The 22,401-nt window shown below is 52.2% G+C and overlaps 1 protein-coding gene and 1 long non-coding RNA gene across 3 annotated transcripts in view; one reads left to right on the forward strand and one right to left on the reverse strand.

Annotated features, from left to right (window-relative positions):
* Nucleotides 1-9,192, forward strand: part of SLC6A11 (solute carrier family 6 member 11) — a 118,296-nt gene extending 109,104 nt beyond the window's left edge. For both annotated transcript variants that reach the window (XM_035276299.3, XM_035276300.3), the window contains 4 exons: nt 1,660-1,762; nt 2,546-2,646; nt 3,506-3,676; nt 6,743-9,192. In XM_035276299.3, coding sequence (XP_035132190.2) covers nt 1,660-1,762; nt 2,546-2,646; nt 3,506-3,676; nt 6,743-6,895 — 528 coding nt within the window. In that variant the 3' untranslated portion in view covers nt 6,896-9,192. The remainder of the gene's footprint in view (nt 1-1,659; nt 1,763-2,545; nt 2,647-3,505; nt 3,677-6,742) is intronic.
* On the reverse strand, nt 9,103-18,632 carry LOC144579579 (uncharacterized). Its single transcript, XR_013527503.1, has 2 exons — nt 18,529-18,632; nt 9,103-9,310 (listed from the first exon to the last, which is right to left on the reverse strand). It is a non-coding gene; the product is annotated as an uncharacterized LOC144579579 (long non-coding RNA).
* Nucleotides 18,633-22,401: the final 3,769 nt, after the last annotated feature.

A 22,401-nucleotide genomic window follows, 5' to 3' on the forward strand; every position in this document is an offset into this window, starting at 1 on the left:
AGACCTGAATATTCACGATAGTTGTCAAAGATGGGAGACCTCAGGCCAGGTATGGCCTGGCTCAAAGATCCATTTTGTTTTGACCTCATTGTGTTTTTTAAAAGCACAAAGTTGTCAACAATTATAACAGAAAAATTTCCCGTAAAAATCTGCCTTTCTGGTATCTTCCAGAAACTGCAGGTCTGGCCTCACAACTGAATTCCCAGCACCTGCCCTCCAGAGGTGTGTGGCCAGATGGGGCTGTGCTCTCCAGTTAGCCACGGTCCCCACCACTCCCTGGTGCCGCACCCAGCCCCCTTTTCTCATTCGTATCATCTGTCTGGCCTTGTGGGCATTGAGATGTTTCTCCCCATCTAGCTGAAGATGTGAACAAGTCTCAGGGTGTGTGGTTTGTGAGTGACAGGAGGAGACCCAGGGCACTCTGGGAGCACAGAGGGGAAGCGGAACTCCAAGGAAGTCCCCGTGGCAGACACACAGGATGGCTGGCCTTCCAGGTTTCACTCCAGCCCGCCATTAAGACACCCTACCCCACCTGATCCTTCCTTGCTCTTTGACATTTTTATTTCCCCTGCATCTGACTGCACCCCTAAGCACCCTCTTTGTATTGTAAAGATTTTCTCTGGAGACCCCTGCTCTCCCCACATCTGCAGCTGTTGTCCTTCCCCCTCCCCTGCTCCTAGAAAACCTTCCCGGATCACCTTGGTCAGCTGAGCTCACACATTCTAGGACATCACTAAACTCAGTCATCATGGATTTGCACGCTACAGAGCTGGCCCTTATACATTTCTTCATCCCATAGATATGGACCACGTACCTCCTGCATGCCAAGCCCTGGGCCAGAAACTGGGACCTAGCCCTGGACAAAGCCAGTTAGAGTCCCTCCTCCATGGAGCTCACAATCCACAGGATTTAACTTACATTTATCACCCCCTACTGTGTGCCAGCCTTGTTCCCTTCTTTTTTAAACTGTGAGTCCTCAAAACATGCTATGAAGGCCCACAGGAAGAATGAGGCCATCAGAAAGGGCTTCCTGGAGGAGGTGGCATTTGTTCTCAGCTTTGAAGGAACTTACCAGGTAAAAGGGAATAGCGTGTGCAGAGGCACAGAGGTGAGGCTATCCCTTGGTCTGTCCAGGAGGGGCTGTGGGAAGGGAGATGAGGCCAAGGAGGACAGCAGCCCTGACTGGCAGGTTGAAGGGAGCCGGAGGGTCACTTTAAACTATGACATGTTTGGTTGGATTTGCACATTCAGAGAGAGGTTCCTCTGAAAGCTGGCATGCAGACAGTTGGAGAGGTTGAGGCTGGAGGCAGGGAGGCCAGTCTGGAGGCTGTTACACCCATCCTCCCCATCAGGGAGGAGTGCTGAGCCTCCCCCACCTTTATTTTCTGTGTGTAGTCTCTGGCTCTTGGGGAGCTAGGAAGTGAGGGACTGAGACAAGACAAACCATCTGTGGTCCCAGCAGCCCCCAAAGGTCTGGAAATTAGGGGACACCCAGATGGGAGGGTGTAATTTTCAAACTGGGAAGACTAGGGAGAAACAAACTCCTGGCGATGGTAGCCACAGAGCAGAGAGGGGCCTTCCTGAGGCCAGCTGGCTGACCTTGCTTTCCCATGTGTCTGTCCACCTCCCATCTATCCCACTTCCCACCCCGACCTGCAGGGTGGCATGTACATCTTCCAGCTCTTTGACTCCTACGCTGCCAGTGGGATGTGCCTTCTCTTCGTGGCCATCTTTGAGTGCATCTGCATCGGCTGGGTGTATGGTGAGTATCAGCTGAGCCTGTTCACACCCCAGCTGCTCACCAGGTGCCTAGGATCCTAGTGCTTGGACTCTGGAGGGCCCTGGTTCTCTGTGGCTTGCCTTGATCTGTACTGGCCTCTTCCTTCTCTTTGAGGATTCCTTGGCCTTTTCCCACTGTTGGGAGACCTTCTGCTTTCACACTCCGCAGCATAGGAAGGGGTTCAGGGCTTAGGCACTATGATCTTGGGCCATTTCCTCTGCCTCTGAGGCTCAGTTTTTCCTTTTGTAAAGTAAGAGCAGTCATCAGCATGTCTCCAAGTAGGAGAAAGTGTAGCCAAGCAGCCTGCACGGTGCCTGGCCTTCTGTAGACAACCACCTCCGGTCCTCCTGCTCCCCAAGCCCAACAAGTGGGTGAAGGTTGCTGGGCTCTGTGTTGCTCACTCTGCCATGAGTGTGGCTTGGGAATGGTTGCCTCGGCAGGCCCCTGCCTTAAACATTTTCATCCCTACCCCTAATTGCCTTGCCTCTCCAAAGGGATCACCTTCCGCCTTTCTCCCAGAAACTCATTTCCTATACCTGAGTCCGGGAGAGTTCTCTTCAGTAGTGGGCCAGCATCACTCGTGCTATACTTTATTCTGAAACCTCACACATGTAACATCTTGGTCGTTATTTATGGGGTTCAAAGGTTCCCGCAGCTGTTTTTCTGTCTTGGGCTGGAGAAAGCAAACACTCCCAGCCATTCCTCTGAATCACGTACATAACTTCTCTGGGGTGTGTACGTGCCCATCTGATTTATTCTGGACAGGAAGCAACCGGTTCTATGATAACATTGAAGACATGATTGGCTACCAGCCACTGTCGCTCATTAAGTGGTGCTGGAAGATCGTGACGCCTGGAATCTGTGCGGTAAGAGCCCTGCCCGGAGCCACTTCCAGCCCTCTACCCACCCACCTACCTCCAACCTATGTTTCCACTCCACAGCCCCCAGCCTGGCCGAGGCTGGACCTGAGGAGGCTGATGTCCCCTGGTTCAGGCTGCCTTGTGAAGCTGCACTGTGTGCATAGGCTCCCCGGGCTTGGCCAGGGAGCAGCCTTGTTGGGATCCTAGTATTGCCATGTGGCCTTCTCAGGACCTCAGGTTCTGCACATGCAAGCGGGGCACTGGATCCACCTCAGAGGGCCGAGGACTACATGGGGAACAAAGACCTGTCCCCCTCTTCGCTGTTAACCGTGAAGGCAGCAGAGCTGAGGGTAACACTGAGGCTCACGCCATGCCCAAGACCACACCACAGAGGGGCCTTTGTGAGCAGACATTTAATTAAAAAACAGCCAGTAACTCCTTATCCATCTCTTGACACTGGAAGTAACTCAGCATCTTCACAGACCCTGGTAGCTCTGAGAAGCAACTTTGAAACCAGCCCCGAAGAGTAACTAGAAAAAATAAAAATTCCTAACTGGGCAGAGTCTGGGGAAGAGGCTCCTAGGGGTACGGGAAGGGTCTTATATCCCAGCGAGGTCCCAGGACCCATGGGGGTGTGGGACCCAGCGCCAGGTTCCCTGAGTGTCTGTCACCTCTGGGATGGGGCTACAGCCTGCTGTGCCTCAAGCTCACTGTGGTCCTGGTAGGGCTTCACCTTCCACAGCTGTGAAACTGTGTCGGCCTCCTCCCCTGCCAGCCTCCTGTTGGTCTGTGCCTGGGCCCCGGACCCCTCATGGCCTAGCAGGGCTGAGGGCCACCCCCAGGTACCTGCCCCATCTCTCTGCAGGGGATCTTCATCTTCTTCTTGGTCAAGTACAAGCCGCTCAAGTACAACAACGTCTACACCTACCCGGCCTGGGGCTACGGCATCGGCTGGCTCATGGCCCTGTCCTCCATGCTCTGCATCCCGCTCTGGATCTGCATCAAGATGTGGAAGACAGAGGGGACACTGCCTGAGGTAAGACCACCCAGGAGGGCTGGTTTGTGCAGGCAGGGCTCGTGCCGTGGGTCCCAGCTTCCTCATCTGCACAGTGCGTGATGACAGCCTGCTCCCACTCACCTCATAGGGTGGCCATCATCACGGTTGTGCCCAAGGTGTCTCTGTGAGGCCTCTTGGCTGAGCCAGTTTCTAGGAGCCCAGCCTCTGTCTCCCTGTCTGTAAAATGGGATAACCACAGTACCGAACATACAGAGTTAGGTACTGTACTCAGTGCATTCACATATAAAAAGCCCTGGGACCAGGACCTAGGCCAGAGGGTCACAAGTGTTAACGCTGACTGTTCTGTGAATCCCAGTCATTCTGACATGTCACCATGCCAGGCTCTCTACCTGAGGTATCTCCTGCCATTTTCAGAGCAAACAGAGGCAATAGGCATCGTTTGCTGCAGTTAGCAGGAAGAGGAAATAGACACAGAGAAATCAGGTCACTTGCCTGAGGTTGCACAGCCAAAAAAAGTGAGCAGATCACACTGTTAAAGACAATTTCATCGAAGTAGATTTTAGATATCCTAAAACTAAGCCATTTCCGCTATACAATTACACAATGTTTAGTGATATTCCACATTGTGCAGTCATTGTCATGAATCTGTTTCAGAATACTTTCTTCACCCTAATAAGAGTCCTCATGCCCATTCACCATTAACCCCAGTTCCACCCCAGACAGCCACAGATCTGCTATCTCTGTGGATGTGCCTACCCTGGACATTTCCTGTCACTGGAGTCCTACAGTGTGTGGTCCTTTGTCAGTAACAGAATCCTTACCGAGCCCGTCTCACTCCCAAGCGCACTCCCTATTCACCCTCCTTCCCTACCGGCTGGCAGCCGGCGGTTTGAGTGGGTTTTTGCTTATTTAGTAAACAGCACAGGGTGTTTGTTGTGTACCAGACGCTGTTCTAAGCAGTTTACACATACTTAGTTTACAAATCTGCACAGCAATCCTTGGGGGTGGGGGATGGAGATTCTTTTTGTCTCCATGGATGAGGAAACTGAAGTACAGAGAAGTGAAGCAACTTGCCCAAGGGTACACAGCTTCTGAAGGATATGGCAGAGACTCTGGCATCTGTGGTCCCATCCCCTGAGCTTTGCTGTCTCTCTGCTCCAGGGCCACACCCTGGGGACTGCAGAAGTTGAACTTGGCCACCCAGGTGGAGATGGGGAGTGGGGGTATGCAGAGTCAGAATGCAAGCTTCAGCTCAGAGTCAGCTGTACCCAGCACGCCTGTGTGCCCACCGAGGGGCCCAGGCTCCAGAAATAGCCAAACATCCAGCCAGAAGGAGCCAGCCACTAAGGAAGGTCTCTTTCTCAAGCCTGCTCATGCCCCAGAGTAAGTCAGGCTCCTTAGTGCCTGCAGAGAATATAGGTCAAGGGCAGATGGTTGATTCTGATCTCAAGCCAAACAGAGGGGAGCTGACTTGGGGCCTTAAAACCTTGACCACTGGAAGACCCCTGCCTGAACTTCCGGATGACCTTTTGGTGTTCAGAAATGCCTGGTGTCTCCTGCTAAATCCTCCAGAGATCATCTCAGGCCTGGTGTGGGAGGGAAAGCAGGGAAGGGAGCCGCCTTTTCTAAGCCCCCCTCCATCTCCCTGAGCTCACACACCTGCCGACGCAGACAACAGGGTTTATTAAAGAGGGACTTCTTCAGAGGTGTCAGACTCAGTTTCCAGGCCTCCTGACTGAGAGTTCTTGTGCCAAGTAGTCTACCACCCCAAGCCTCAGTCCCCACAAAGTTGCTGCTGGGGGACAGGACGGATCTAGAGGGAAACGTGAAGATAGAGGTGCCTCAGAGACGTGCTCTGAGGGCGCATCCTACTGATAGAAGGTCACATGGTGATGGTGACTGCTCAACTGATCTGATCCTTGTACTAACCCCGGAAGGCAGCTACCATTATTATCCCCCTTAACAGAGGAGGAAACTGAGGCACAGGGGGTTAAGCCTCTCGTCCTTGTTAAATGGTAGAGCCAGAACACAAACCCAGGCACTTGGCTTTAGAACGCGTGCTCTAGCCCCCGATCTGTACCAGAGCCTGGCATGGTGCCTGGCATATAGGAGGCACCTATTAATCAGCACAGTGAGTCTGCCTGTTAATGCTACCTGGACAATGTGCCACAGCAGGATCTGAAGGAGAAGACAGAACCTCGATCCTGAGAAACCAGCCCCCAAAAGACTTTGTAGCCTTCCTTGGAAAGGGCTTATGTCCCAAAAGTGCCTCCCAAATCCTAGCCTAGAGTCTTCTCCCAGGAAACCTGGGGAGTGCAGATGAAACTGAGGGATAGGGGCTTGAGGCAGGGCTACATTTGGCCTGAGGGGCAGGGTCTTGGGGCAGGATTCTGCCTCCATCTGAGCCAGTCAGCCAGTGCTGGCCGCTTTGCAAGGAGGCCTGAAACTGTGAGCCTTGGGCTTTGTGATAATGCTTCTACCTTCAAGCACAGCTGGAGAAACACCCAACACACACTACACCTTGCCCTGCATGATGGCAACCCTTCTATGAGAAACACACCCAGGTGTCCAGCCATCATCCTGTACACAGCCCTGGAGATGCCTTACCACTCGCCACACATCAGCCCTTCCAGGCAGGTGCTATTGTCCCATTCATAGGTGAGGATGGTGCAGCTCACAGAGTGTAGGTGACTTGCCAGGGAGTGCCCTAACAGCAATTCACACACCAGCTTCTCAGTGTCTCCTGAGGGCAGGCATCAGGCAGTGGGCCCTGATGACAGATCTGAGTCCCAGCCACCTTCCCTAGCCAGATACGAGACTAATCACTTTCCATAGCCTCTCCTTATTCTTGACCTAATGCTAGGAGGGACCTCCACGGTTCCCATTTTCCAGAGGAAGAAACAGAGACCCAGGGAGGTTGTTCATCATCCAGGACAGAGCTGTAAGAGGCCAAGCTGGAGCCCGGACCTTGGTTGACAATTCTCCAGCACCCAGGTGTCCCCTTTGTGCTTGGGAGAGGCCAAGGCAGACCCTGGACCCTGGCAGCTAATTACTCAGGTCTTCCCCTCCTCTCCAACCATCCAGAAACTCCAGACGTTGACGACCCCCAGCACAGATCTGAAAATGCGGGGCAAGCTTGGGGTGAGCCCACGGATGGTGACAGTTAATGACTGTGACGCCAAACTCAAGAGTGACGGGACCATCGCAGCCATCACAGAGAAGGAGACGCACTTCTGAGCGGCCACCAGCCACCTGGGGCTCTTCTTCCTTTCCTCCCCCGTGTGTGTAAATGAATTCCTGAACCCCGTACTTCGCCTAATGGTAGGGGCTTGCTTGTTTTGCACAGGATTTATTAACAAGTTAATTGTAAGGTGGCCACTGTACACTGCTCTAAAGTCACATCCCCTCCCTGCCCCAGTCATCATGGAAGTAACCACGACAAAGAGATAACACTGTACAGTGACTGCCAGACCTTCTGTCCTAGGGCAGTTTTAATCAATGTTTTCTAGGGATTAGGAAGAAGTGTATAATATTGTAAAACTTTTTTTACTGGGGTTGTGGGGCAGGTGGGGTGGGGAGTGATGCCTGTCCTCCTCTGTCAGCCTTTTGATGATCGTTCTGTGTCCCATGTTTGTCTCTGACCGTCCACAGCTGCCCCTCCTCTGTACCCCAGGGAGAATTTTTTCCTTCAAACCTTCCCTTTCCAAGGGACACTGGGTTTGCAGACAGCAAGGCTGTGTGTGCAGCCGAGAAGAAAAAGTCCAGCAGACTCAGGACTCCTGGGCTGCAGACCCCGCTCTGCCCTGATCCCACGAAGTGACCTTGGGCACTCCCTTTCCCTCCCTGCACCTCACTTTTCTCATCTCCCAATGGAAGGAGGAGCCGGATTGGGTGATCTCTTAGGGATTCTCTTTGTGTGCCTTGCTGGCTTCTAGACCTGCCGTGGACCTTGGCTTCCTCTGAAGACTTGCAGGCAATAATCTCTGCCCTCCCCACCTGCTTATTTAAAATCAAGTTCATTATGGAAATGGTGTGTTGGTGATGTGTGTTTTCCCTAAAACTAATTTCATCTCATCTGTGGCTAGCCCTGCTCTCTAGACACCAGTGGGGGGTCTTCTGTCTGGCCTGCCTTTCTCCTGGTCAGCTGCTCTTACCCTCCTCTGCTCTGCCTCTCCACCCTTGGCAGGGCTGGCTGGAGTTGCTGTGGGGACTGATTTTCTGGATTGGGAAGCAGCCGTCTATTCTTGCAGCCACCCCAGCCAGGATCTATGTCTGAGGACCTTCCTCCGGCTTCATTCCATAAGAAGGAGCCACAGTGGGGCCTGGTTTCCTCCTAAGGCCCTTCTCTGTTCCAGGCCACCTCTTCCTCCTCCTGTCCCCTAACCTCCCGCTATCACATCCTTCCTCTCAATTCCCTTCCATCCTTCCCCCTGGCTCAGGAGCCATTCTATCTGCCTCTGTGGCCAGACACAAGGCTACAGGTGCAGTCACCTGTTCCCTGCCACTTTCCCTCCCTTCTCTGGCAGGAAGAACTGTCAGCTCTCACTGGAGGGAAAACCTGGCTCCTCCCTCCATGGGGCCTGGAGTCTGGCGCTGCTTCCCGCCAGACTGGCTACAGACCTCTCTGGCTGATACCTCTCTTCTTTTTCAATTGGACTTCACATCAAGCCTCTGCCTTGGTTCCAAGCTATGTGAGGGTGTGGAAGATACACTATTCCTTTTTCCTTAGGTCCCAAAGGTATTTGATGGAAATGTGGGCTTTCTCTAAACCAAGGCTTTAGTTTCCTGTAAGGGTCCTCTATGTTTGATTCACCCAAAAGTCTGCAATCCCCCAGCATCTCTGCTCTGGCCAGGCCCAAAGCCTGTGTCTGCTAAGGGGGATTCCCAGTGCCCCACTGGACAGGACAGGAAGCCTAGCCCTCCGTGCACACAGCCCAGGCCTACCCAGCTTCTTATGGGCAAGCCACCATCCCACGCTTGTCTCCCTGAGCTGTCTGGCTCTGCGGACCCAGGAAGGGCCAGGAAGGGCCAGACTGGGCTCCTGCTTGTGATTGTCCTCAGCTGCTGTCCTTCCAGCAGGCCCCGGGGAAGGAGGCTTCTTACTGCTGCTGCTACTGGTTCTCCACGCCAACTCTCACAGGCACACAGATCCCTGTGGTCCACTGTTGCCGACACACACACACACACACACACACCATACATGTGGCACTTAACACGACTCACTTAACACTACTCATGGGGCAGGGCGGAGGGTGGATCATTGTTTTTTGTTTTGGTTTTTTTTTGTAATTTCCTACTAGTATTTGAGTAACTTTGGGGGCAGGGAGGGCCATGTGGGGGCAGGGGAACATGTCATCGTGATGACTTTTTTGATATTCATTAGAAACAATACATCCTTTCTGAGATATTTACAGTATTATTAAAAAATGAAAAAGGCTGTACTGTTTTGCATAATGAACATTTTTATTGGGCATTGAAAGGGTACAAGATTGTCTGCTTACTGATTTTTAAAAATTAAAGAAATGAACGATCGATGCGGCTATCCCCGGCCAGGTGATATTCGTTGGGTTTTCATCCTGTGTTATTCCCTTGGTGATACGCCTGCAGAACCATCCTGGGTTCCTGTGTGGAAGCTGCAGTCTCAACTCAGCACTGCAAATTACATACAATAGTGATGGGGTTTTGGTAGCTCACACTGCTTTTTGTTCATGTAGTTACCATTTGCCTAGTATGTGCTAGATGCTTCGCGGAGGTTATCTGTAACCCTTACAACTCTGTCAGGTGGGTGCTTCTCCGCTTTATGTATTGCTTTATTTCTTTATTACTTCTCCTACTTTACACATAGTTGTCTATTCTTGCGGCCACCCCAGCCAGGATCTATGTCTTAAGACCTTCCTCCAGTCTTCCATGAAAAGGAGCCACAGTGGGTCCTGGTTTTCTCCTAAGGCCCTTCTCTGTCCCCAGACACCTCTTCTCCCTTCTCCTTACACATAGGGGATTTTGAGGCACAGAGAAGTCAAGCAATTTGCCCACAGTCACACAGCTGGTAAACATCAGGACCAGAAAGGTGTGTCTGACCAAAAGCACTGTCTGCTGACCACAATGCCTTACTGTTTCTCATGCTGCAAGGCCTAAAGAAAGCAACAGCCCCCTCACAGTGGCAAAAAAAAAAAAAAATAGCTGCCACAAAACTGATGCTTGTGTCCTAATAGGCAGACACCCATGTTTGAGGCAGGCAAGGCAGAGCAGAGATGAGGATTTGGAGTATGCAGCCTGGGTTAGGCTCCAGGATCTGCCCTTGCCAGCTTCACTTTTCTTATCTCTAAAGCGGGGATAAGAGCTCCTGTTTGAAATGCAGGGTGATCGTGAAGATCCTGAGAGCTCTGGGTGTGAACAGAAAGGTTCTGAATTCACATTAGTTATTAACCAAAATCCATAATCCTTAAGTTCAGAAAGTGTTTGTAGTATTGCCTAGAATGTAAAGTCTCTAAATTTGTGTCTGAGATTTCTGAATGACCACTCAAGACCACAGGCACATCTTGTCCTGCCAGCTCATGACAGTAAGATCATCTTATGTAGTGTCTGCTCATTCCTGTCTGGTCAGCCTTTTTGCTTGAAATACATGATCTCAAGTCTACCTCACCCTGTCTTGGCCTCTGACCCTCTCTGAGGTGGTAATATCTGCTCATAGGAAAGCATTCCACAGAGTTCTGGAATTCAGAAAGTCTCTGGGATCCATAGCTGGGGTCCCTGAGTAATTCCTGCCCTCACAGAACCACAGAGATTGCTGCAGTCACCTGTTCCCTACTACCTTCCCTCCTCATGTCTGAAAGTGTCTTGCATTAAGCAGCTGTCATATGCAAGAGGAAGCTGGATCACAGAAATATGAGTCTCACTCATTCCCAGGAAACTTTATTTGCAGATTCTTGAGCCTATAGAATTAATAGCATTAGGAATTATATTGACACACTAGACCCCTCCAGGCTGCAATGTGTGCTAGTGACCCCTGCTGGCCAAGTGTGACTCTGCAGGCTGGCTCTACTAGACACTGCAAATAACCAGAGAAGAAGAAGGGAGCTTTGTATGTGAGGTCAAGGCTAGCTTGGGCCTAACAGCATTTCCCACGGGGAAGAGGATCAGGCACCAAAGAGAAGGCATGTTCTGCTGAAAGTGGCCAACTTTGGAAGATTGAATCCTTTCATGCATTCAGCAGCCCTTTACTGAGCAGCCACCATATTCTTTGTGTGGACCTAGGACTAGTGTTACTAAGACAAGTGAAATAGTCCCTTCCCTTGAGTGTTCCTACTCTTAGGAGGAGAGGAGTCCATGCCCCTCTGGACAGGGGTAAGTTCACATGGAGATGCTGTTCTGATTCTGACCTCCTGTTCCTAGCCTTCTTCCAGCCAGTTAGAGTTATTTGCTGTGGCACTGAGCAAGTCTGCCCACTCCTTGGGCCTTGATCAGCCGCTGGCAGAATGGCAAAAAAATGAGACCCAGAGAGGAAATGCAATTTGCCCAAGATTCCCCTAGAACTCTGTATTCCCATCTCATAATCAGTCCCTTGCACCATCTCAAGCTGTTAAAAAACAAATGAGGGAGAAAAGTCAGTCTTTGTTGCCAACTCTGGCCACTTCTCTCTCATTTTTAAATGATGTCTACTTTGTGGGGGATACTGGAAAGAGTATCACATGCAGCACTCTCTGAACAGCCACTTCACAGGAAACCACATGGCAGGACGTGCCATGGACCAAGTGCTGGGGGAGTGCTGCAGGCAGGAATAAGAACTGTTTATGGAGCACCTGCTGTGTTCCAGGGTCATGCCTGCATTACCTCGTCAGAGCCTCACAACAAATCTAAGAGGTAAGTGCCATTAATCCCATTTTTCATATGAGGAAACTAAAGTTCAAAACTAAATGATTTGCCCAAAGAGATACAAATTACAGCTCCTGGCAAGTGGAGGAACTGGGCTTGGATCCAGGCTTGCTGGATCTATATAGGCTTCATGTACCCAGCCACTTAACCAAGGATGTGGGACTTGAGTTACACTCTGAGGGATGGGAAGATTTAGGCAGAGAAGGACATTTGAGATGAGGGAACATCCTGAGCAATGACAGAGGCTTTGGGAGAGCAGGGAAACCAGGGTACTCCCCATTCACTGAAGCCTCCACTTTCTGGGCTCAGGTGATCCTCCCACCTCAGCCTCCTGAGTAGCTGGGACTATAGGCATGTGCCACCATGCCCGGTTAATTTTTTTTTTTTTTTTTTTTTTTTGTAGAGGCAGGGTTTCGCCCCAGTCTGATTTCTGTAACCCCTCATGTATCTTCACCAATCTCTGGCAGAGCAAGGAAATCAGGTAACACCATGCTTATCAGGGATAGCACCTGATGCAGGTCCCTCCACAGGACAGGGGCTTGGATAGACAAGTGCCCATCTTGCCCCAGAGTGGGGAGCCATGGTAAAAGGAATACATAGGCACTGAAGACCTCAGTGCTGGAGACCATAACAGCTACTTTCCTATGCATTGCCTTGCCCTCCACCACCTTGTAAGTTGGCATGGTGTTCACATTCTACCAGGAATGAGGAAACAGGCTCAGAGAGGTAGATACCCAGGGTCACAGAGCTGGAAAGTGGTAGAGCTGGGGTAACATCACAGGTGTGTCTGATGCCAAGGCCCATGCACTTTCCACCGACCACCTGTAGTAGTCAGGCTTCTCTAGAGAAACTTCTCTGAAAATCGGATATAAACAGAGACAGACTTGTTATAAAGGATTGGCTCACACGATTGTGGAGGTTGAGAAGTCCCATGATCTGCTGTCAGCAACATGGAGACCCAGGAAAGTCAACAGTGTAGTGCCAGTCCAAACCCAAAGGCTTGAGAGCCAGGAGCACTGGTGTGCAATGGCAGGAGAAGATGGATGTCCCAGTTCAAGCAGAGAAAAATTTGCCCTTCACCTTTTTGCTGTGATTGGGTCCTCAAAGGGTTGGATGACACCTGTCTGCCTTGAGAGGGCAGATCTTCTTTGCTAGCTCTGCTGATTCAACTGCTAATCTCTTCTGGAAACTCCCTCACAGAAACGCCAGGAACAATGTGTACCAGCTATCTGGACATCCCTTAGCTCAGTCAAGGTGACACATGAAATTGACCATCACAGCACCATTGGCAGCCACTGAGTGCCGTCACAGCCATCAGCATTGAGAGGTTAATCAAGGCATGGAGAAGCTACGGATGGTGGCGGAGGCCATGTGGGGAAGGTCTGAGGGTCTTCAGGGGCCTTGAATGCCTTTGGTGACCCTAGGGACCTCTGGAAGCCCTCATCATTTCCCAGAAGTCATAGAAGGCCATGGGAGTTCACTGATAAAGACAAGCGAATGTTGGAGCCAGTGAGATGCTTGAAAGTGCCTGGGACCCCCAGAGACCCGAAAGAGATGTTGCAAGGGGAGAGGGCCTGGAGACCCAGTAGAATTATATGGAGCCATTTGGGAGTTATGAGAGACTGAGAGTGACAGGAGTGAATGGGAGTCATAACAGCTACTGAAAAAGAAAAAAAATGATCACTGGGGAGCATTAAGAGATGCTGAGAGCCATCAAGAGTTATAAAAAATATCAGGGCCCTTGGTCATGACTGGGGGGGATTTCAGCCATCCAGAGTCCTAGGGAGTATTTGGGGTCACCTTGGGGGAGCCCTGCCTGGAGGAGCATATGCAGGATGCAGCCTTGAGCGAAGGGGAGGAGGGGAGCTCAGAAATGCTCTTACAGGTGGGCACAGAGATGGGGGAGCTGGAGCCAATGTGAATAGAGGGGGTAGATACCTGATTGGCAGAGATGGAAAGGCCAGGATGGAACTCTGCAGACCACGAGAGATGGCTGGCAGGTACGTAGTGGAACAAGGACTCTTTGACCTTGACCTTCCTAGGCTGGTACAGGCCTGAGTTTTCTGGAGATTCCCAACCTGGGGGTATCAGATCCTTCATCTGGGTCTAGCCAACACTCGGCTTTTCTTATTCTCCTGGGAATTTTCTCTGCCTTTATTTTCAAAGCCAACCATTCTTGGAGTGAGAAGGCTGTTGTAGCCCAGGCTGAGAAGGAGCTCAGCTCCCACCAGAGGTGGGGGATTTAGGAGAAACCTAACAGATGAATATGGGCCTGAGCTCTGGGAGCCCCTGATCAGATGGTGGAGAGAAGGGACAGAGGGTAGTGGAGAGTGAAGGCAAGTGTCATTTACTGAGCACCTACTATGCACCTACAATGAGGTAGGTTTTTTCCATAAGCCTCAAAACAACCACTGAAACTGTGATTTATTCTCATTTTACGGATGTGCACACAGGCCCAGAGAGGTAAATGGAGGAATTTGCTCAATATTGTACAGGCTGCACTGGAATTCAAAGCCAGGTGTAGCAAACCCAGAATTCTTGGCTTTTTTTCTCTATACCAGGCAACTATTGGCTTAGCCCAGGTCTCTAGCGGGGAAGAATGAGCCCTGAGCCTTCCTGCCCTTATCTACTCTTCCCCCACCCCAACCCCTCCATCCCAGTCCTGGGCTCAGAGGGGCCGGTGGCTTGCAGATCCAGGCTCTGTTAGCAGCAAGTCAGCCACCAGGTGGCGCTGCTGCTAAACCCAAGCCCCCTCCCTGTGGTCCAGGCTCAGGCCAGTGAGGTCAGAACTGGAGCTGGGACCCCACCGTTGCAACTAGAGGGTCCACAGGTTTCAGTATGGGTGCCCAAATGAGGAACAGAAAGCCTGCCTTTGTCAAACAGGCACAATTCATCCTTCTTACCCCAGTGCATTTTTGCAGCACTACCCCAACATCCAGAAGTGAGAGTTCTTAACTCTCTCGCTCCTTTGCTGTGTGACCTTTGGTGAGGGACTTTGCCTCTGTGACTTCAACATCCTCCTCTGTACAAATGGACACAATAAGCCACTCAGGGGTGCCGAGAGGATGAGATGAGATGACGGTGTGTGCCAAGCGTCCAGCACACAGGGAGAATGTGGCTCTCCCAGTGAGACTCCTTCCTTGGGGCCACAGTCAGAAGGGCCCAGCCTGGTGTCAGAAGACCTGAGCCCTAGCTCTGAATTTGCTGTGTGCCTCAGAAAAAGACACGCAGCTTCTCCAAGTCTCGGTTTCCTCATCTGTAAAGTGGCACTAATCACAGGAACTCTCTCTTTGGTTACTCTGAGGATGAAATGAGAACATGGTTAGATGGCATTTGTTTTATAAAGCCCCACATAATCGGGAAAGGTGATTATTGAAAATATGTCTACAATAGCTTTGGCGCGGGGTGGGGTTCGGTGAACGTATAAATGGTGGTGAGGTGGGAGATGTGACCAGGCACATGGGACAGGCTACGGGTTTTGCTCTGACCATGTACCTAGCAATGACACAGGCCCCTTGTGCCACACCCTGCTTGGCATCTGCCTGGGAGATGCCAAGCCCCCATCTTGCTTCATCTATCCTGGAGTCTTGCCCCAACCCATTTAAACACAAAAATGTATGAGTGCCTGCACAGAACAAAGATGAGAGGCCGAACACGGAAATGCCAATTGTGATTATCTCCGAATGACAAGGTTTGGGCTTTTTATTTTCTCATTTGTCTTTTATTTTTTCTGTACCATCTAATTTTTTTAACAAAGAACATCTATTGCTTTTATATTCCAAAAACCAGAATCAATAAAGCTATTTTTAAAAATCCTCTCCTTGCCATCAAGAGGTTGGTTACAAATGAAGGCTCCAGAGAAAGAAACAATAATTCTCCCGTGGCTGGAAGATGTGGCCAGCGGAAGATGGGAGGGGAGAAGAGGTGTCACCACGTAAGCTGCCTCCAGCTTCCCCTGGGAAGCCAAGGAAGGGGGGATACAGCAGGACCCCTCATCCGGGCCACAGAGCTCCCCGTAACATTTATGGGCCAGCATTCCAGGGGTCTTGAGCTTGCCGCTTGTCTCTGGGAGCTCATCATGGTTGTTGAAGGAAGAAGGGAGAAAACAAGCAGGGAAGCCATGCTTGGTTCAGGGCTATGTTCTAAGTGCTCCTGCCTCTATTAACTCGTAAGACCTCCCTCACTACACTCACCCATTGAGGGAGCTGGGATTCTCAACCCGGTTTACAGATGAGGAAACAGAGATATAAACTTAAGTATCTGACTGCCTTCTGGATCTCCCCTCTTGAATATGCATTCAACATCTCAAACCCAATTTTCCCGACTAAATTCGCCTCTTCCAGCCTCTGCCCCTGCCTAGCCTATTGCTTCCTATCTCAGTAAGTGACACCACTGTCCAGCCACTTCCTTTATTTGGCAAATATTGATGGAGCACCCACTATGGCCCTTCCCTCAGGGAGCTTGCACTGTCGCCAGAGGAGATGAGACCACAGACAAAGTAAAATTATGCAGTGTGGCAGAAGATGATAAGTTATCTGGCTAAAAATAAAGCAGTGAAGAGTATAGGAAGGGTCATTCTGGGGTGGTTGGAATTATAACAGGCTGGTCAGGGAAGGCCTCACAGGGAAGGTGAAGGAGGGACACAGTTGCTGTCCTGGGAGGAGCATCCAGGCAGAGGAAGCAGCGTGTGCAAAGGTCCTGGGGTGGGCATTCACCTGCAGTGTTTCTGGAACAGCTAGGAGGGCAGAGTTGCTGATGCAAAGTAAGCAGTGGGGACCTGGTGGGCAGATCATAGAGGGGCCCAAGGCCAGTGCAGATATGCGATGAGGATGAGTGAGCATTCTCAGCAGGAAAGGGACCTGCTCTGACTCCTGTTTTAATAAGGCCCCTTGGGCTGCTGGCAGGGGCTTGGGTGGAAGCATCAAGACCAAGGAGGAGGCTGTTGTCCTCCAGGAAAGAGGTGATGGTGGTTGAACCAGAGAGAATGGGAGATGGGATCTAATTCTGGGTATATTTTGAAGGTAAACCAACAGGGTTTCCTGGTGGATTGAGAGAGAGGAGTCGAGGATGAGTGAGGTTTGGGGCCAGCTTGTCAAGTGGGAAAACCTCCTCATTCCCTGCATTCAATCTTCTGGTGAGTCTCATTGGCTCTTCCTCCTTTAAACCTCTCAAGCCCACTCATTGCCTCCACCCCAGCCACTGCTTTGACCTCCCACCATCCCCTGGGCTGCCCTGGCCCACCTGCCCTGCCTCCTCCTCCAAGGTGCCTTCCCCTCAACCCTGGCAATGGAGCAGTTCATGCCTGTTAGCACTTATGGCAGACCTGAGCCAGAGCCCATCACTGTCAGGGAACTTCCCTTCTGCCTGAAAGTCACCACCCCAAAAGGAAATCAGGGCTGCCAACAGATGGGGGATGGTGCTGGCTCACCAAAAACCCATCATGTCCACCACCAGGGCCAGCTGCCTGACAACCAGGCATTGCTCAGCGGGGAGAGGAAGGAGGCCCCAGGTTGGCAATGGCTGGGCTTTTGAAGCTCAGCATGGGCTCTGGCATCTCAAAGGTGTGGGTCTGAATCATGGCTCTATCTCATACCATCTGGGTGACCTTGAGCAAGTCCCTTCACCTCTCTGAGCCTCCCTTTGCTCATCTGCAAATTGGAACCAATCACCCCCCAAGCCTCAGGATTTCTGTAAGACCTGGGCATTCCATTAGGGTCCATTATGTTAACCTAAAACAATGCCTCCCAGGGCCTGATGGGCCCCATAACAGAAATGGACACAGCTTTGGAGCCAAACGGACTGGATTCCCACCCCAGCTCAGCTGAGTGACCTTGGGCAAACCTCTTCCTCTCTAAGCCTCCATCGCCTCCCCTGCAAAACGGAGGCCACCCTCACAAAAGACGCAGGTGTCCATGCACCCAGCACACAGTAGGTACTCAGCTACCATGCTAGAGGGTTTGGACTTCATCCCAGAGGCAGCTGGACCCACTGCTTCCATGCCCCCCGCCTTCCTGGGCCAGGGCAGCTGCAGGCCTGATGGGGTGTTTTTATCTCCAACCCACAGTGGGCTCCGCAGAGCTCGGCAGAGTCCCTGGGCGCACGGACAAAGAGCTGTTGTTCCCTCGGATCTAAAATTGCCTCCCTCTGATTGCCGCTATACAAACCCAGGCGGCTGCTCGCTTCCCCCATCCAGTTGGGTCTATTTCAAGAACACGCTGATTAGCGCTGATTGCGCCTTGATTGTGGCGGGCGCCTTGCCCAGCCCCCTCCCCAGGCTCCGTGTGCGGAGTAGATGCTCCTGCTCCCCCACCACGGCTCCCGCTGTCACCCAGGGGCCACCAGACCAGGAAACCGGGTGAGTGGTGCAGCACGCATGGGCTAGAGTCCTCATGCTTCCTTTTCGCAGATGAGCTTCCCTCTCCCAGGCCTCTACTTCCTCCTCTGCAAGATCCTTCTGGCCTCAGAAAGTTATGGAACAAAATAGTATGTGGCGGAATGTGGCGTTCATTTTGGGCTTTTAGATACTGTGACGGGTCGGTGGCTAGGGGAAGTGGCTCTTCAATACACCCCATCACACACACATGCTTGAACACACGTACGCAGACACACAAACTCACAGAGCCCGTTCATGCCTCTGGCTGCACTTGAGGCTGCCTCGGTAGAGGCGGAACTGGGCTTTAATAATTAGACTTCCCGGCTCTGGCCATCTGACCCTTGTTTTGGGCACATCACCACATGCAAACCCCACAACCATCTTTTCACCACATATTTTGTGCCCATTTCGCAGATGGGGACCCTGAGGTTAATGGAGGTGATGTGACTTGCCTTGTGTCTCGCAAGGAGGGAATGGCAATGTCAGATTTAACCCAAGCTCTGTGTGAGGCAGAAGCCAGTGTTCCCACCAGCCCGCAGCCCGCTCGGGGTTTGCGCCTGTTTGAATGGAAACTATGAGTGGGAACAGCTTGTAAGACTTCTTACGCTGGTTATGTTTACTGTACCTGTCCTGTGTGATCCTGGAAAAGTCTCTGCTCCTCGTGGGGCCTGTTTCTTCCTCTGTAAAATAGGATGCCCCTGGCCATGGAATGATTCTTGGATTCTCCTGGAAGCACATTTTAAAAAATGCAGATTCTCAACTCTGTCCTTAGAGATCTGGAATCAGGAGGCCTGGTATGGACCCAGGAATCTATATTTTAAGATACTCTTCAGGTAACAGTGGACACCAGAGGGACAGTGGTTTGGGGAAAGCCCCCTCCCTTTAACTCACCATCTTGTCCCCCAAGCCTGAAACCCAAACATCAATCAATCCTATCCCACACTCCCTCACCCCTGCAACTGCAATCATTGCAACACCTACCTGTTTACTCTCAAAGGGGCCTCTCTGCACCCCTGCGACCCCCTCACCCACCCAGCCCAAGCCCTGTCACCCCACATCTGGACCACTACAGGACTCCTTCCAGGACTCCCTGTGGCCACAGTGCCCACCTCCGCCCTCCACTTTGGTCTGTCTTCTACACAGCAGATAGAATGGTCTTCTTGAAATGCAAATCTGAACACCAGCCCTCACCATTCCCAATTTAAACCATCAGTGGCTCCCTATTGCTGCAAATATTAAGATTAAACCCTACATAGTGGCCTACAAGGCTCTGTAGAGACTGCCCCCCGTCCCCTCTTCAGCCTCATTTTACACCACTAACTCCCTAGTCTTCTCTCAGCTTCAGATTGTAATCCACTCTGCACCTGTCCACCAGAGCGCCTCTGCCTTGCCATGTTTTGTTCCTGTATAAGGCATCTTGTCTCCCCTCTTCTAGTTACCTCTGGCTCATTCATTAGGCAGAGCTCAGCCCTCACTTGCTGGAACTATCCTGGGAGGAACTGTGCTTTTCCAGGGGTACTGAGCTCCCAGCCTAGGGAGGAACACAATCAGATTCTGCATATCCACCCGGTAGGAGGTCACGGAGAGGCTGTCTGCTTTGGGTCCTTCTCCCTGGATCCTTCTCTCTCCTTAGGAGAGCCTGTGGTTCTCTAGGACCGGGCAGCCTCGCCCTCCTGGGATGTGGGGAGCCAGGGGCACTGGAGACCTGGTCTGGGTCCTTGGAATCCCAGGCAGCCTAAGCCAAGGCCTATTGGCAACAGCGGGGGTTTCAGAGCTCTGGCTCAGGGACTGGAGTGCTCATTGGATTTTCCACTTGGCCCCCAGGTCCTGGGCAGCACTAGGAAGTGGCGTAATCTGAAGGCCTTTGACTCCTGGTTGGTAGGGCCCTGCAGCCCCAGGGGCTTCTGAGGGGCATGCATCAGCTCTCTCCCTTCTGCTGTCTACTCAGAGAGCCACTTCTCAGGCATCCCCACCCCTTTCCCACTCCCTTCCTCTGTCTACTGCATCCTTTCCTCTTTAGCACCTCTGCTCCTCTCCCACCTCTCCCTCTCCCTCTCCCTCTCCCTCTCCTTCCTCCCATCCCTGCTTCCCCAGGCTCCTTCCTTTCCTCCCCACACTCCAGCTGCCTCAACTTCCTCCTCCCCTCTTTAGGCACCCCTCCCTGTCTGCTACCTCCACACTGCTTGTCTCCCCCCCTCAAACTCTCCCCCTCTCTCTGACGCCCCGCTCTATGCACCATACTGAGGAGGCCTGCAAGCGCCCTGCAGCCCCTGGGGATGTGGCCCCAACATTCCATCCTGAGGAGGAAGAGGAGGAGAGAGACATAGCCTTCACAAGTCCTTCCCTGTGGTCCTGGAGCGAGCAGGGCACCTGGAGAGTGGGGAGGAGGCCTGAGCTGTGGTGAGAGGAGGCTCAAAACAAAATGGGGGCCTGGGGAGGCCTCATCAGGTGCAGGTTCAAGAGCACAGGCTCTGGAGTCACACAGGCCTGGGTTCAAATCCCAGCTCTGCCACCTCCTGGCTGTGTCACTCGGGGCAAGTCATCTGACCTCTCTGGACCTCAGTTTCCCCATCTTTAAAATGAAGATAAAGCTAGTTTCTGCCTCATAGGGTTGTTGTGAAAATCCAGGGAGTTCATGTATCAAAGTGCTTGGCACCAAGCTGGACACACGGGGCCATCAGCATCATGAATAGGGAGTCAAGGACTGGGCTTGACCCCAGACTTCACATCTGGGTAGTGGGCTGGGCATCTGAGCCATGAATTTCTAAATGAACCCTCAGAGGAAGTAGGGGGCTTAAGGTTAAGACTCCCAAGGCACCTCCACACCTGCCATCCCAGTGAGGACTGGGACGACTTGCAGCCATATTCTTCCAATGCCCAGGAAAGTGAGGGCACTGCCCCAAATCTCACAGCATGCTCAGCAAGGCCAGCACTTGAACTCAGCAGCGCAGCTCTTCCAAACCTGTCTCCCTCCATCACCTGGCATTGGGTCCCAACTCTGGGGATCCTCCTGAGGTTGGCACAGATGGGCTCTTCAGGGCCCATGTGTGGGATGTGGGAGACAGGCAGGATGTTTGCCCAGACTCCAGGATTCTGCAGACCCCCGCCCCCTACCCCCTGTTGCTAGGCAACAGCTGCTCATGGCCGAGGGTACCTGAAGAGGTGAAGCAGAGAGAGGTGGAAGCAGCTGGCTCTGTCCTTTACAAAGAGACTTGTAGATGCTACTCCCAAGTCAGGTGAAGTGAGTGTCAGAACCTCCAAGATGAGCAGGGACTTTCCCAAGGTCACTGGATGTGGGCTAACACCTCCCAGCACCAAATGTCAGAGCCGGCAGGACCTATAGAAAGCCAGCTAACACAGGGCGTATGTACACCCTTGAGTCCCGAGCCCAGGGCAGATGTCACCAAGCACCGACCGTTCTCCTTCCCACCCACCCAGCCCTAGCCTCAGAATTCTCAGCACAGCAGTCAAGCAGCTGCTGCAGCAATGGGTCAGCACTGGCATGCAAGATAGACCCCGTTATCATTTCCTGTCTACCCCAATCCTGTCATTTTACAGATGGAGAAACCGAAGCCCAGAGAGAAGATGTAGTAGAATGAAGTGCGCATGGGGCCTGGGAGTCAGATGACCTCCGGGTCTTAGCTCCCTGCTGTCTTGCTGTGTGACTGTGGGCAAGCCCCTCTACCTCTCTGGACCTCAGATTTTATGTGTATAGAATAGATCTGAGAAGAGCAAGCCCTACCTGTTAAAATTAAATGGGGGAGTGGGTCCAAGAACTCCCTGGGTGCCAGGCACAGAGCAGCACTCGGGCGTCTTTCCACCCTTCACTTCTTTCTTGTTCCTCATCCAGGGCCTGGCAGCAGGCAGGCTAACACGCAGGCCTTCTCCGCCCCCAACACACCTCCCTCAGTTCCAGTTTTGCCAGCTGCTCCATTCCTGGGCAGATGTTTGCCCCACAAATGGTTTTAACTGTTGGGGGGGCGGGGTATTGAGGGAAGGGTCAGAATTAGAGCTCACTGGCCCTGGGTGTAGAGGAAGGAGGATGGAAAAGGTGGTCACCCACAGGGCTGAGACAGGTATCTGCTGGAGTGGGTGGTTGCCTGGAAACCACCGCAATGTGTGTGCGAGTGTCTCACTGGCTGCGGGGAGGTGTGGAGTTAGCAGTCTTCTTTCTCCCTCTCTTCTCTTTCCCTCCCATTCCCCCAGCTCAGCCCCCACCACCGGCTCTGCTTCCATCGTGGCTGCTAGGGGAGAACTCGCAAAGCCTCCCGCAAAACACACTCTTAAGTGAGCTGATTCACCCCCACAACACTGGCCCCCAAGCCAGGCACTTACCATGGGATCTGATGGGATCTCCTGGTCCCAGGTTCTCTAACCCTGTGCAAGACCTGCCCACGATGAACCCCACTCACCCCAGGCTCTGGGAGCTCCCCTTCCCAAGCCGCCCTCAGTACGGCACAGAAAGTGTGAGTTCCTCCCTCAGGGCTCACCCAGTCTC

The sequence above is a fragment of the Callithrix jacchus genome, chromosome 15 (assembly GCF_049354715.1).
Source record: "Callithrix jacchus isolate 240 chromosome 15, calJac240_pri, whole genome shotgun sequence".
NCBI classification, from domain to species: domain Eukaryota; kingdom Metazoa; phylum Chordata; class Mammalia; order Primates; family Cebidae; genus Callithrix; species Callithrix jacchus.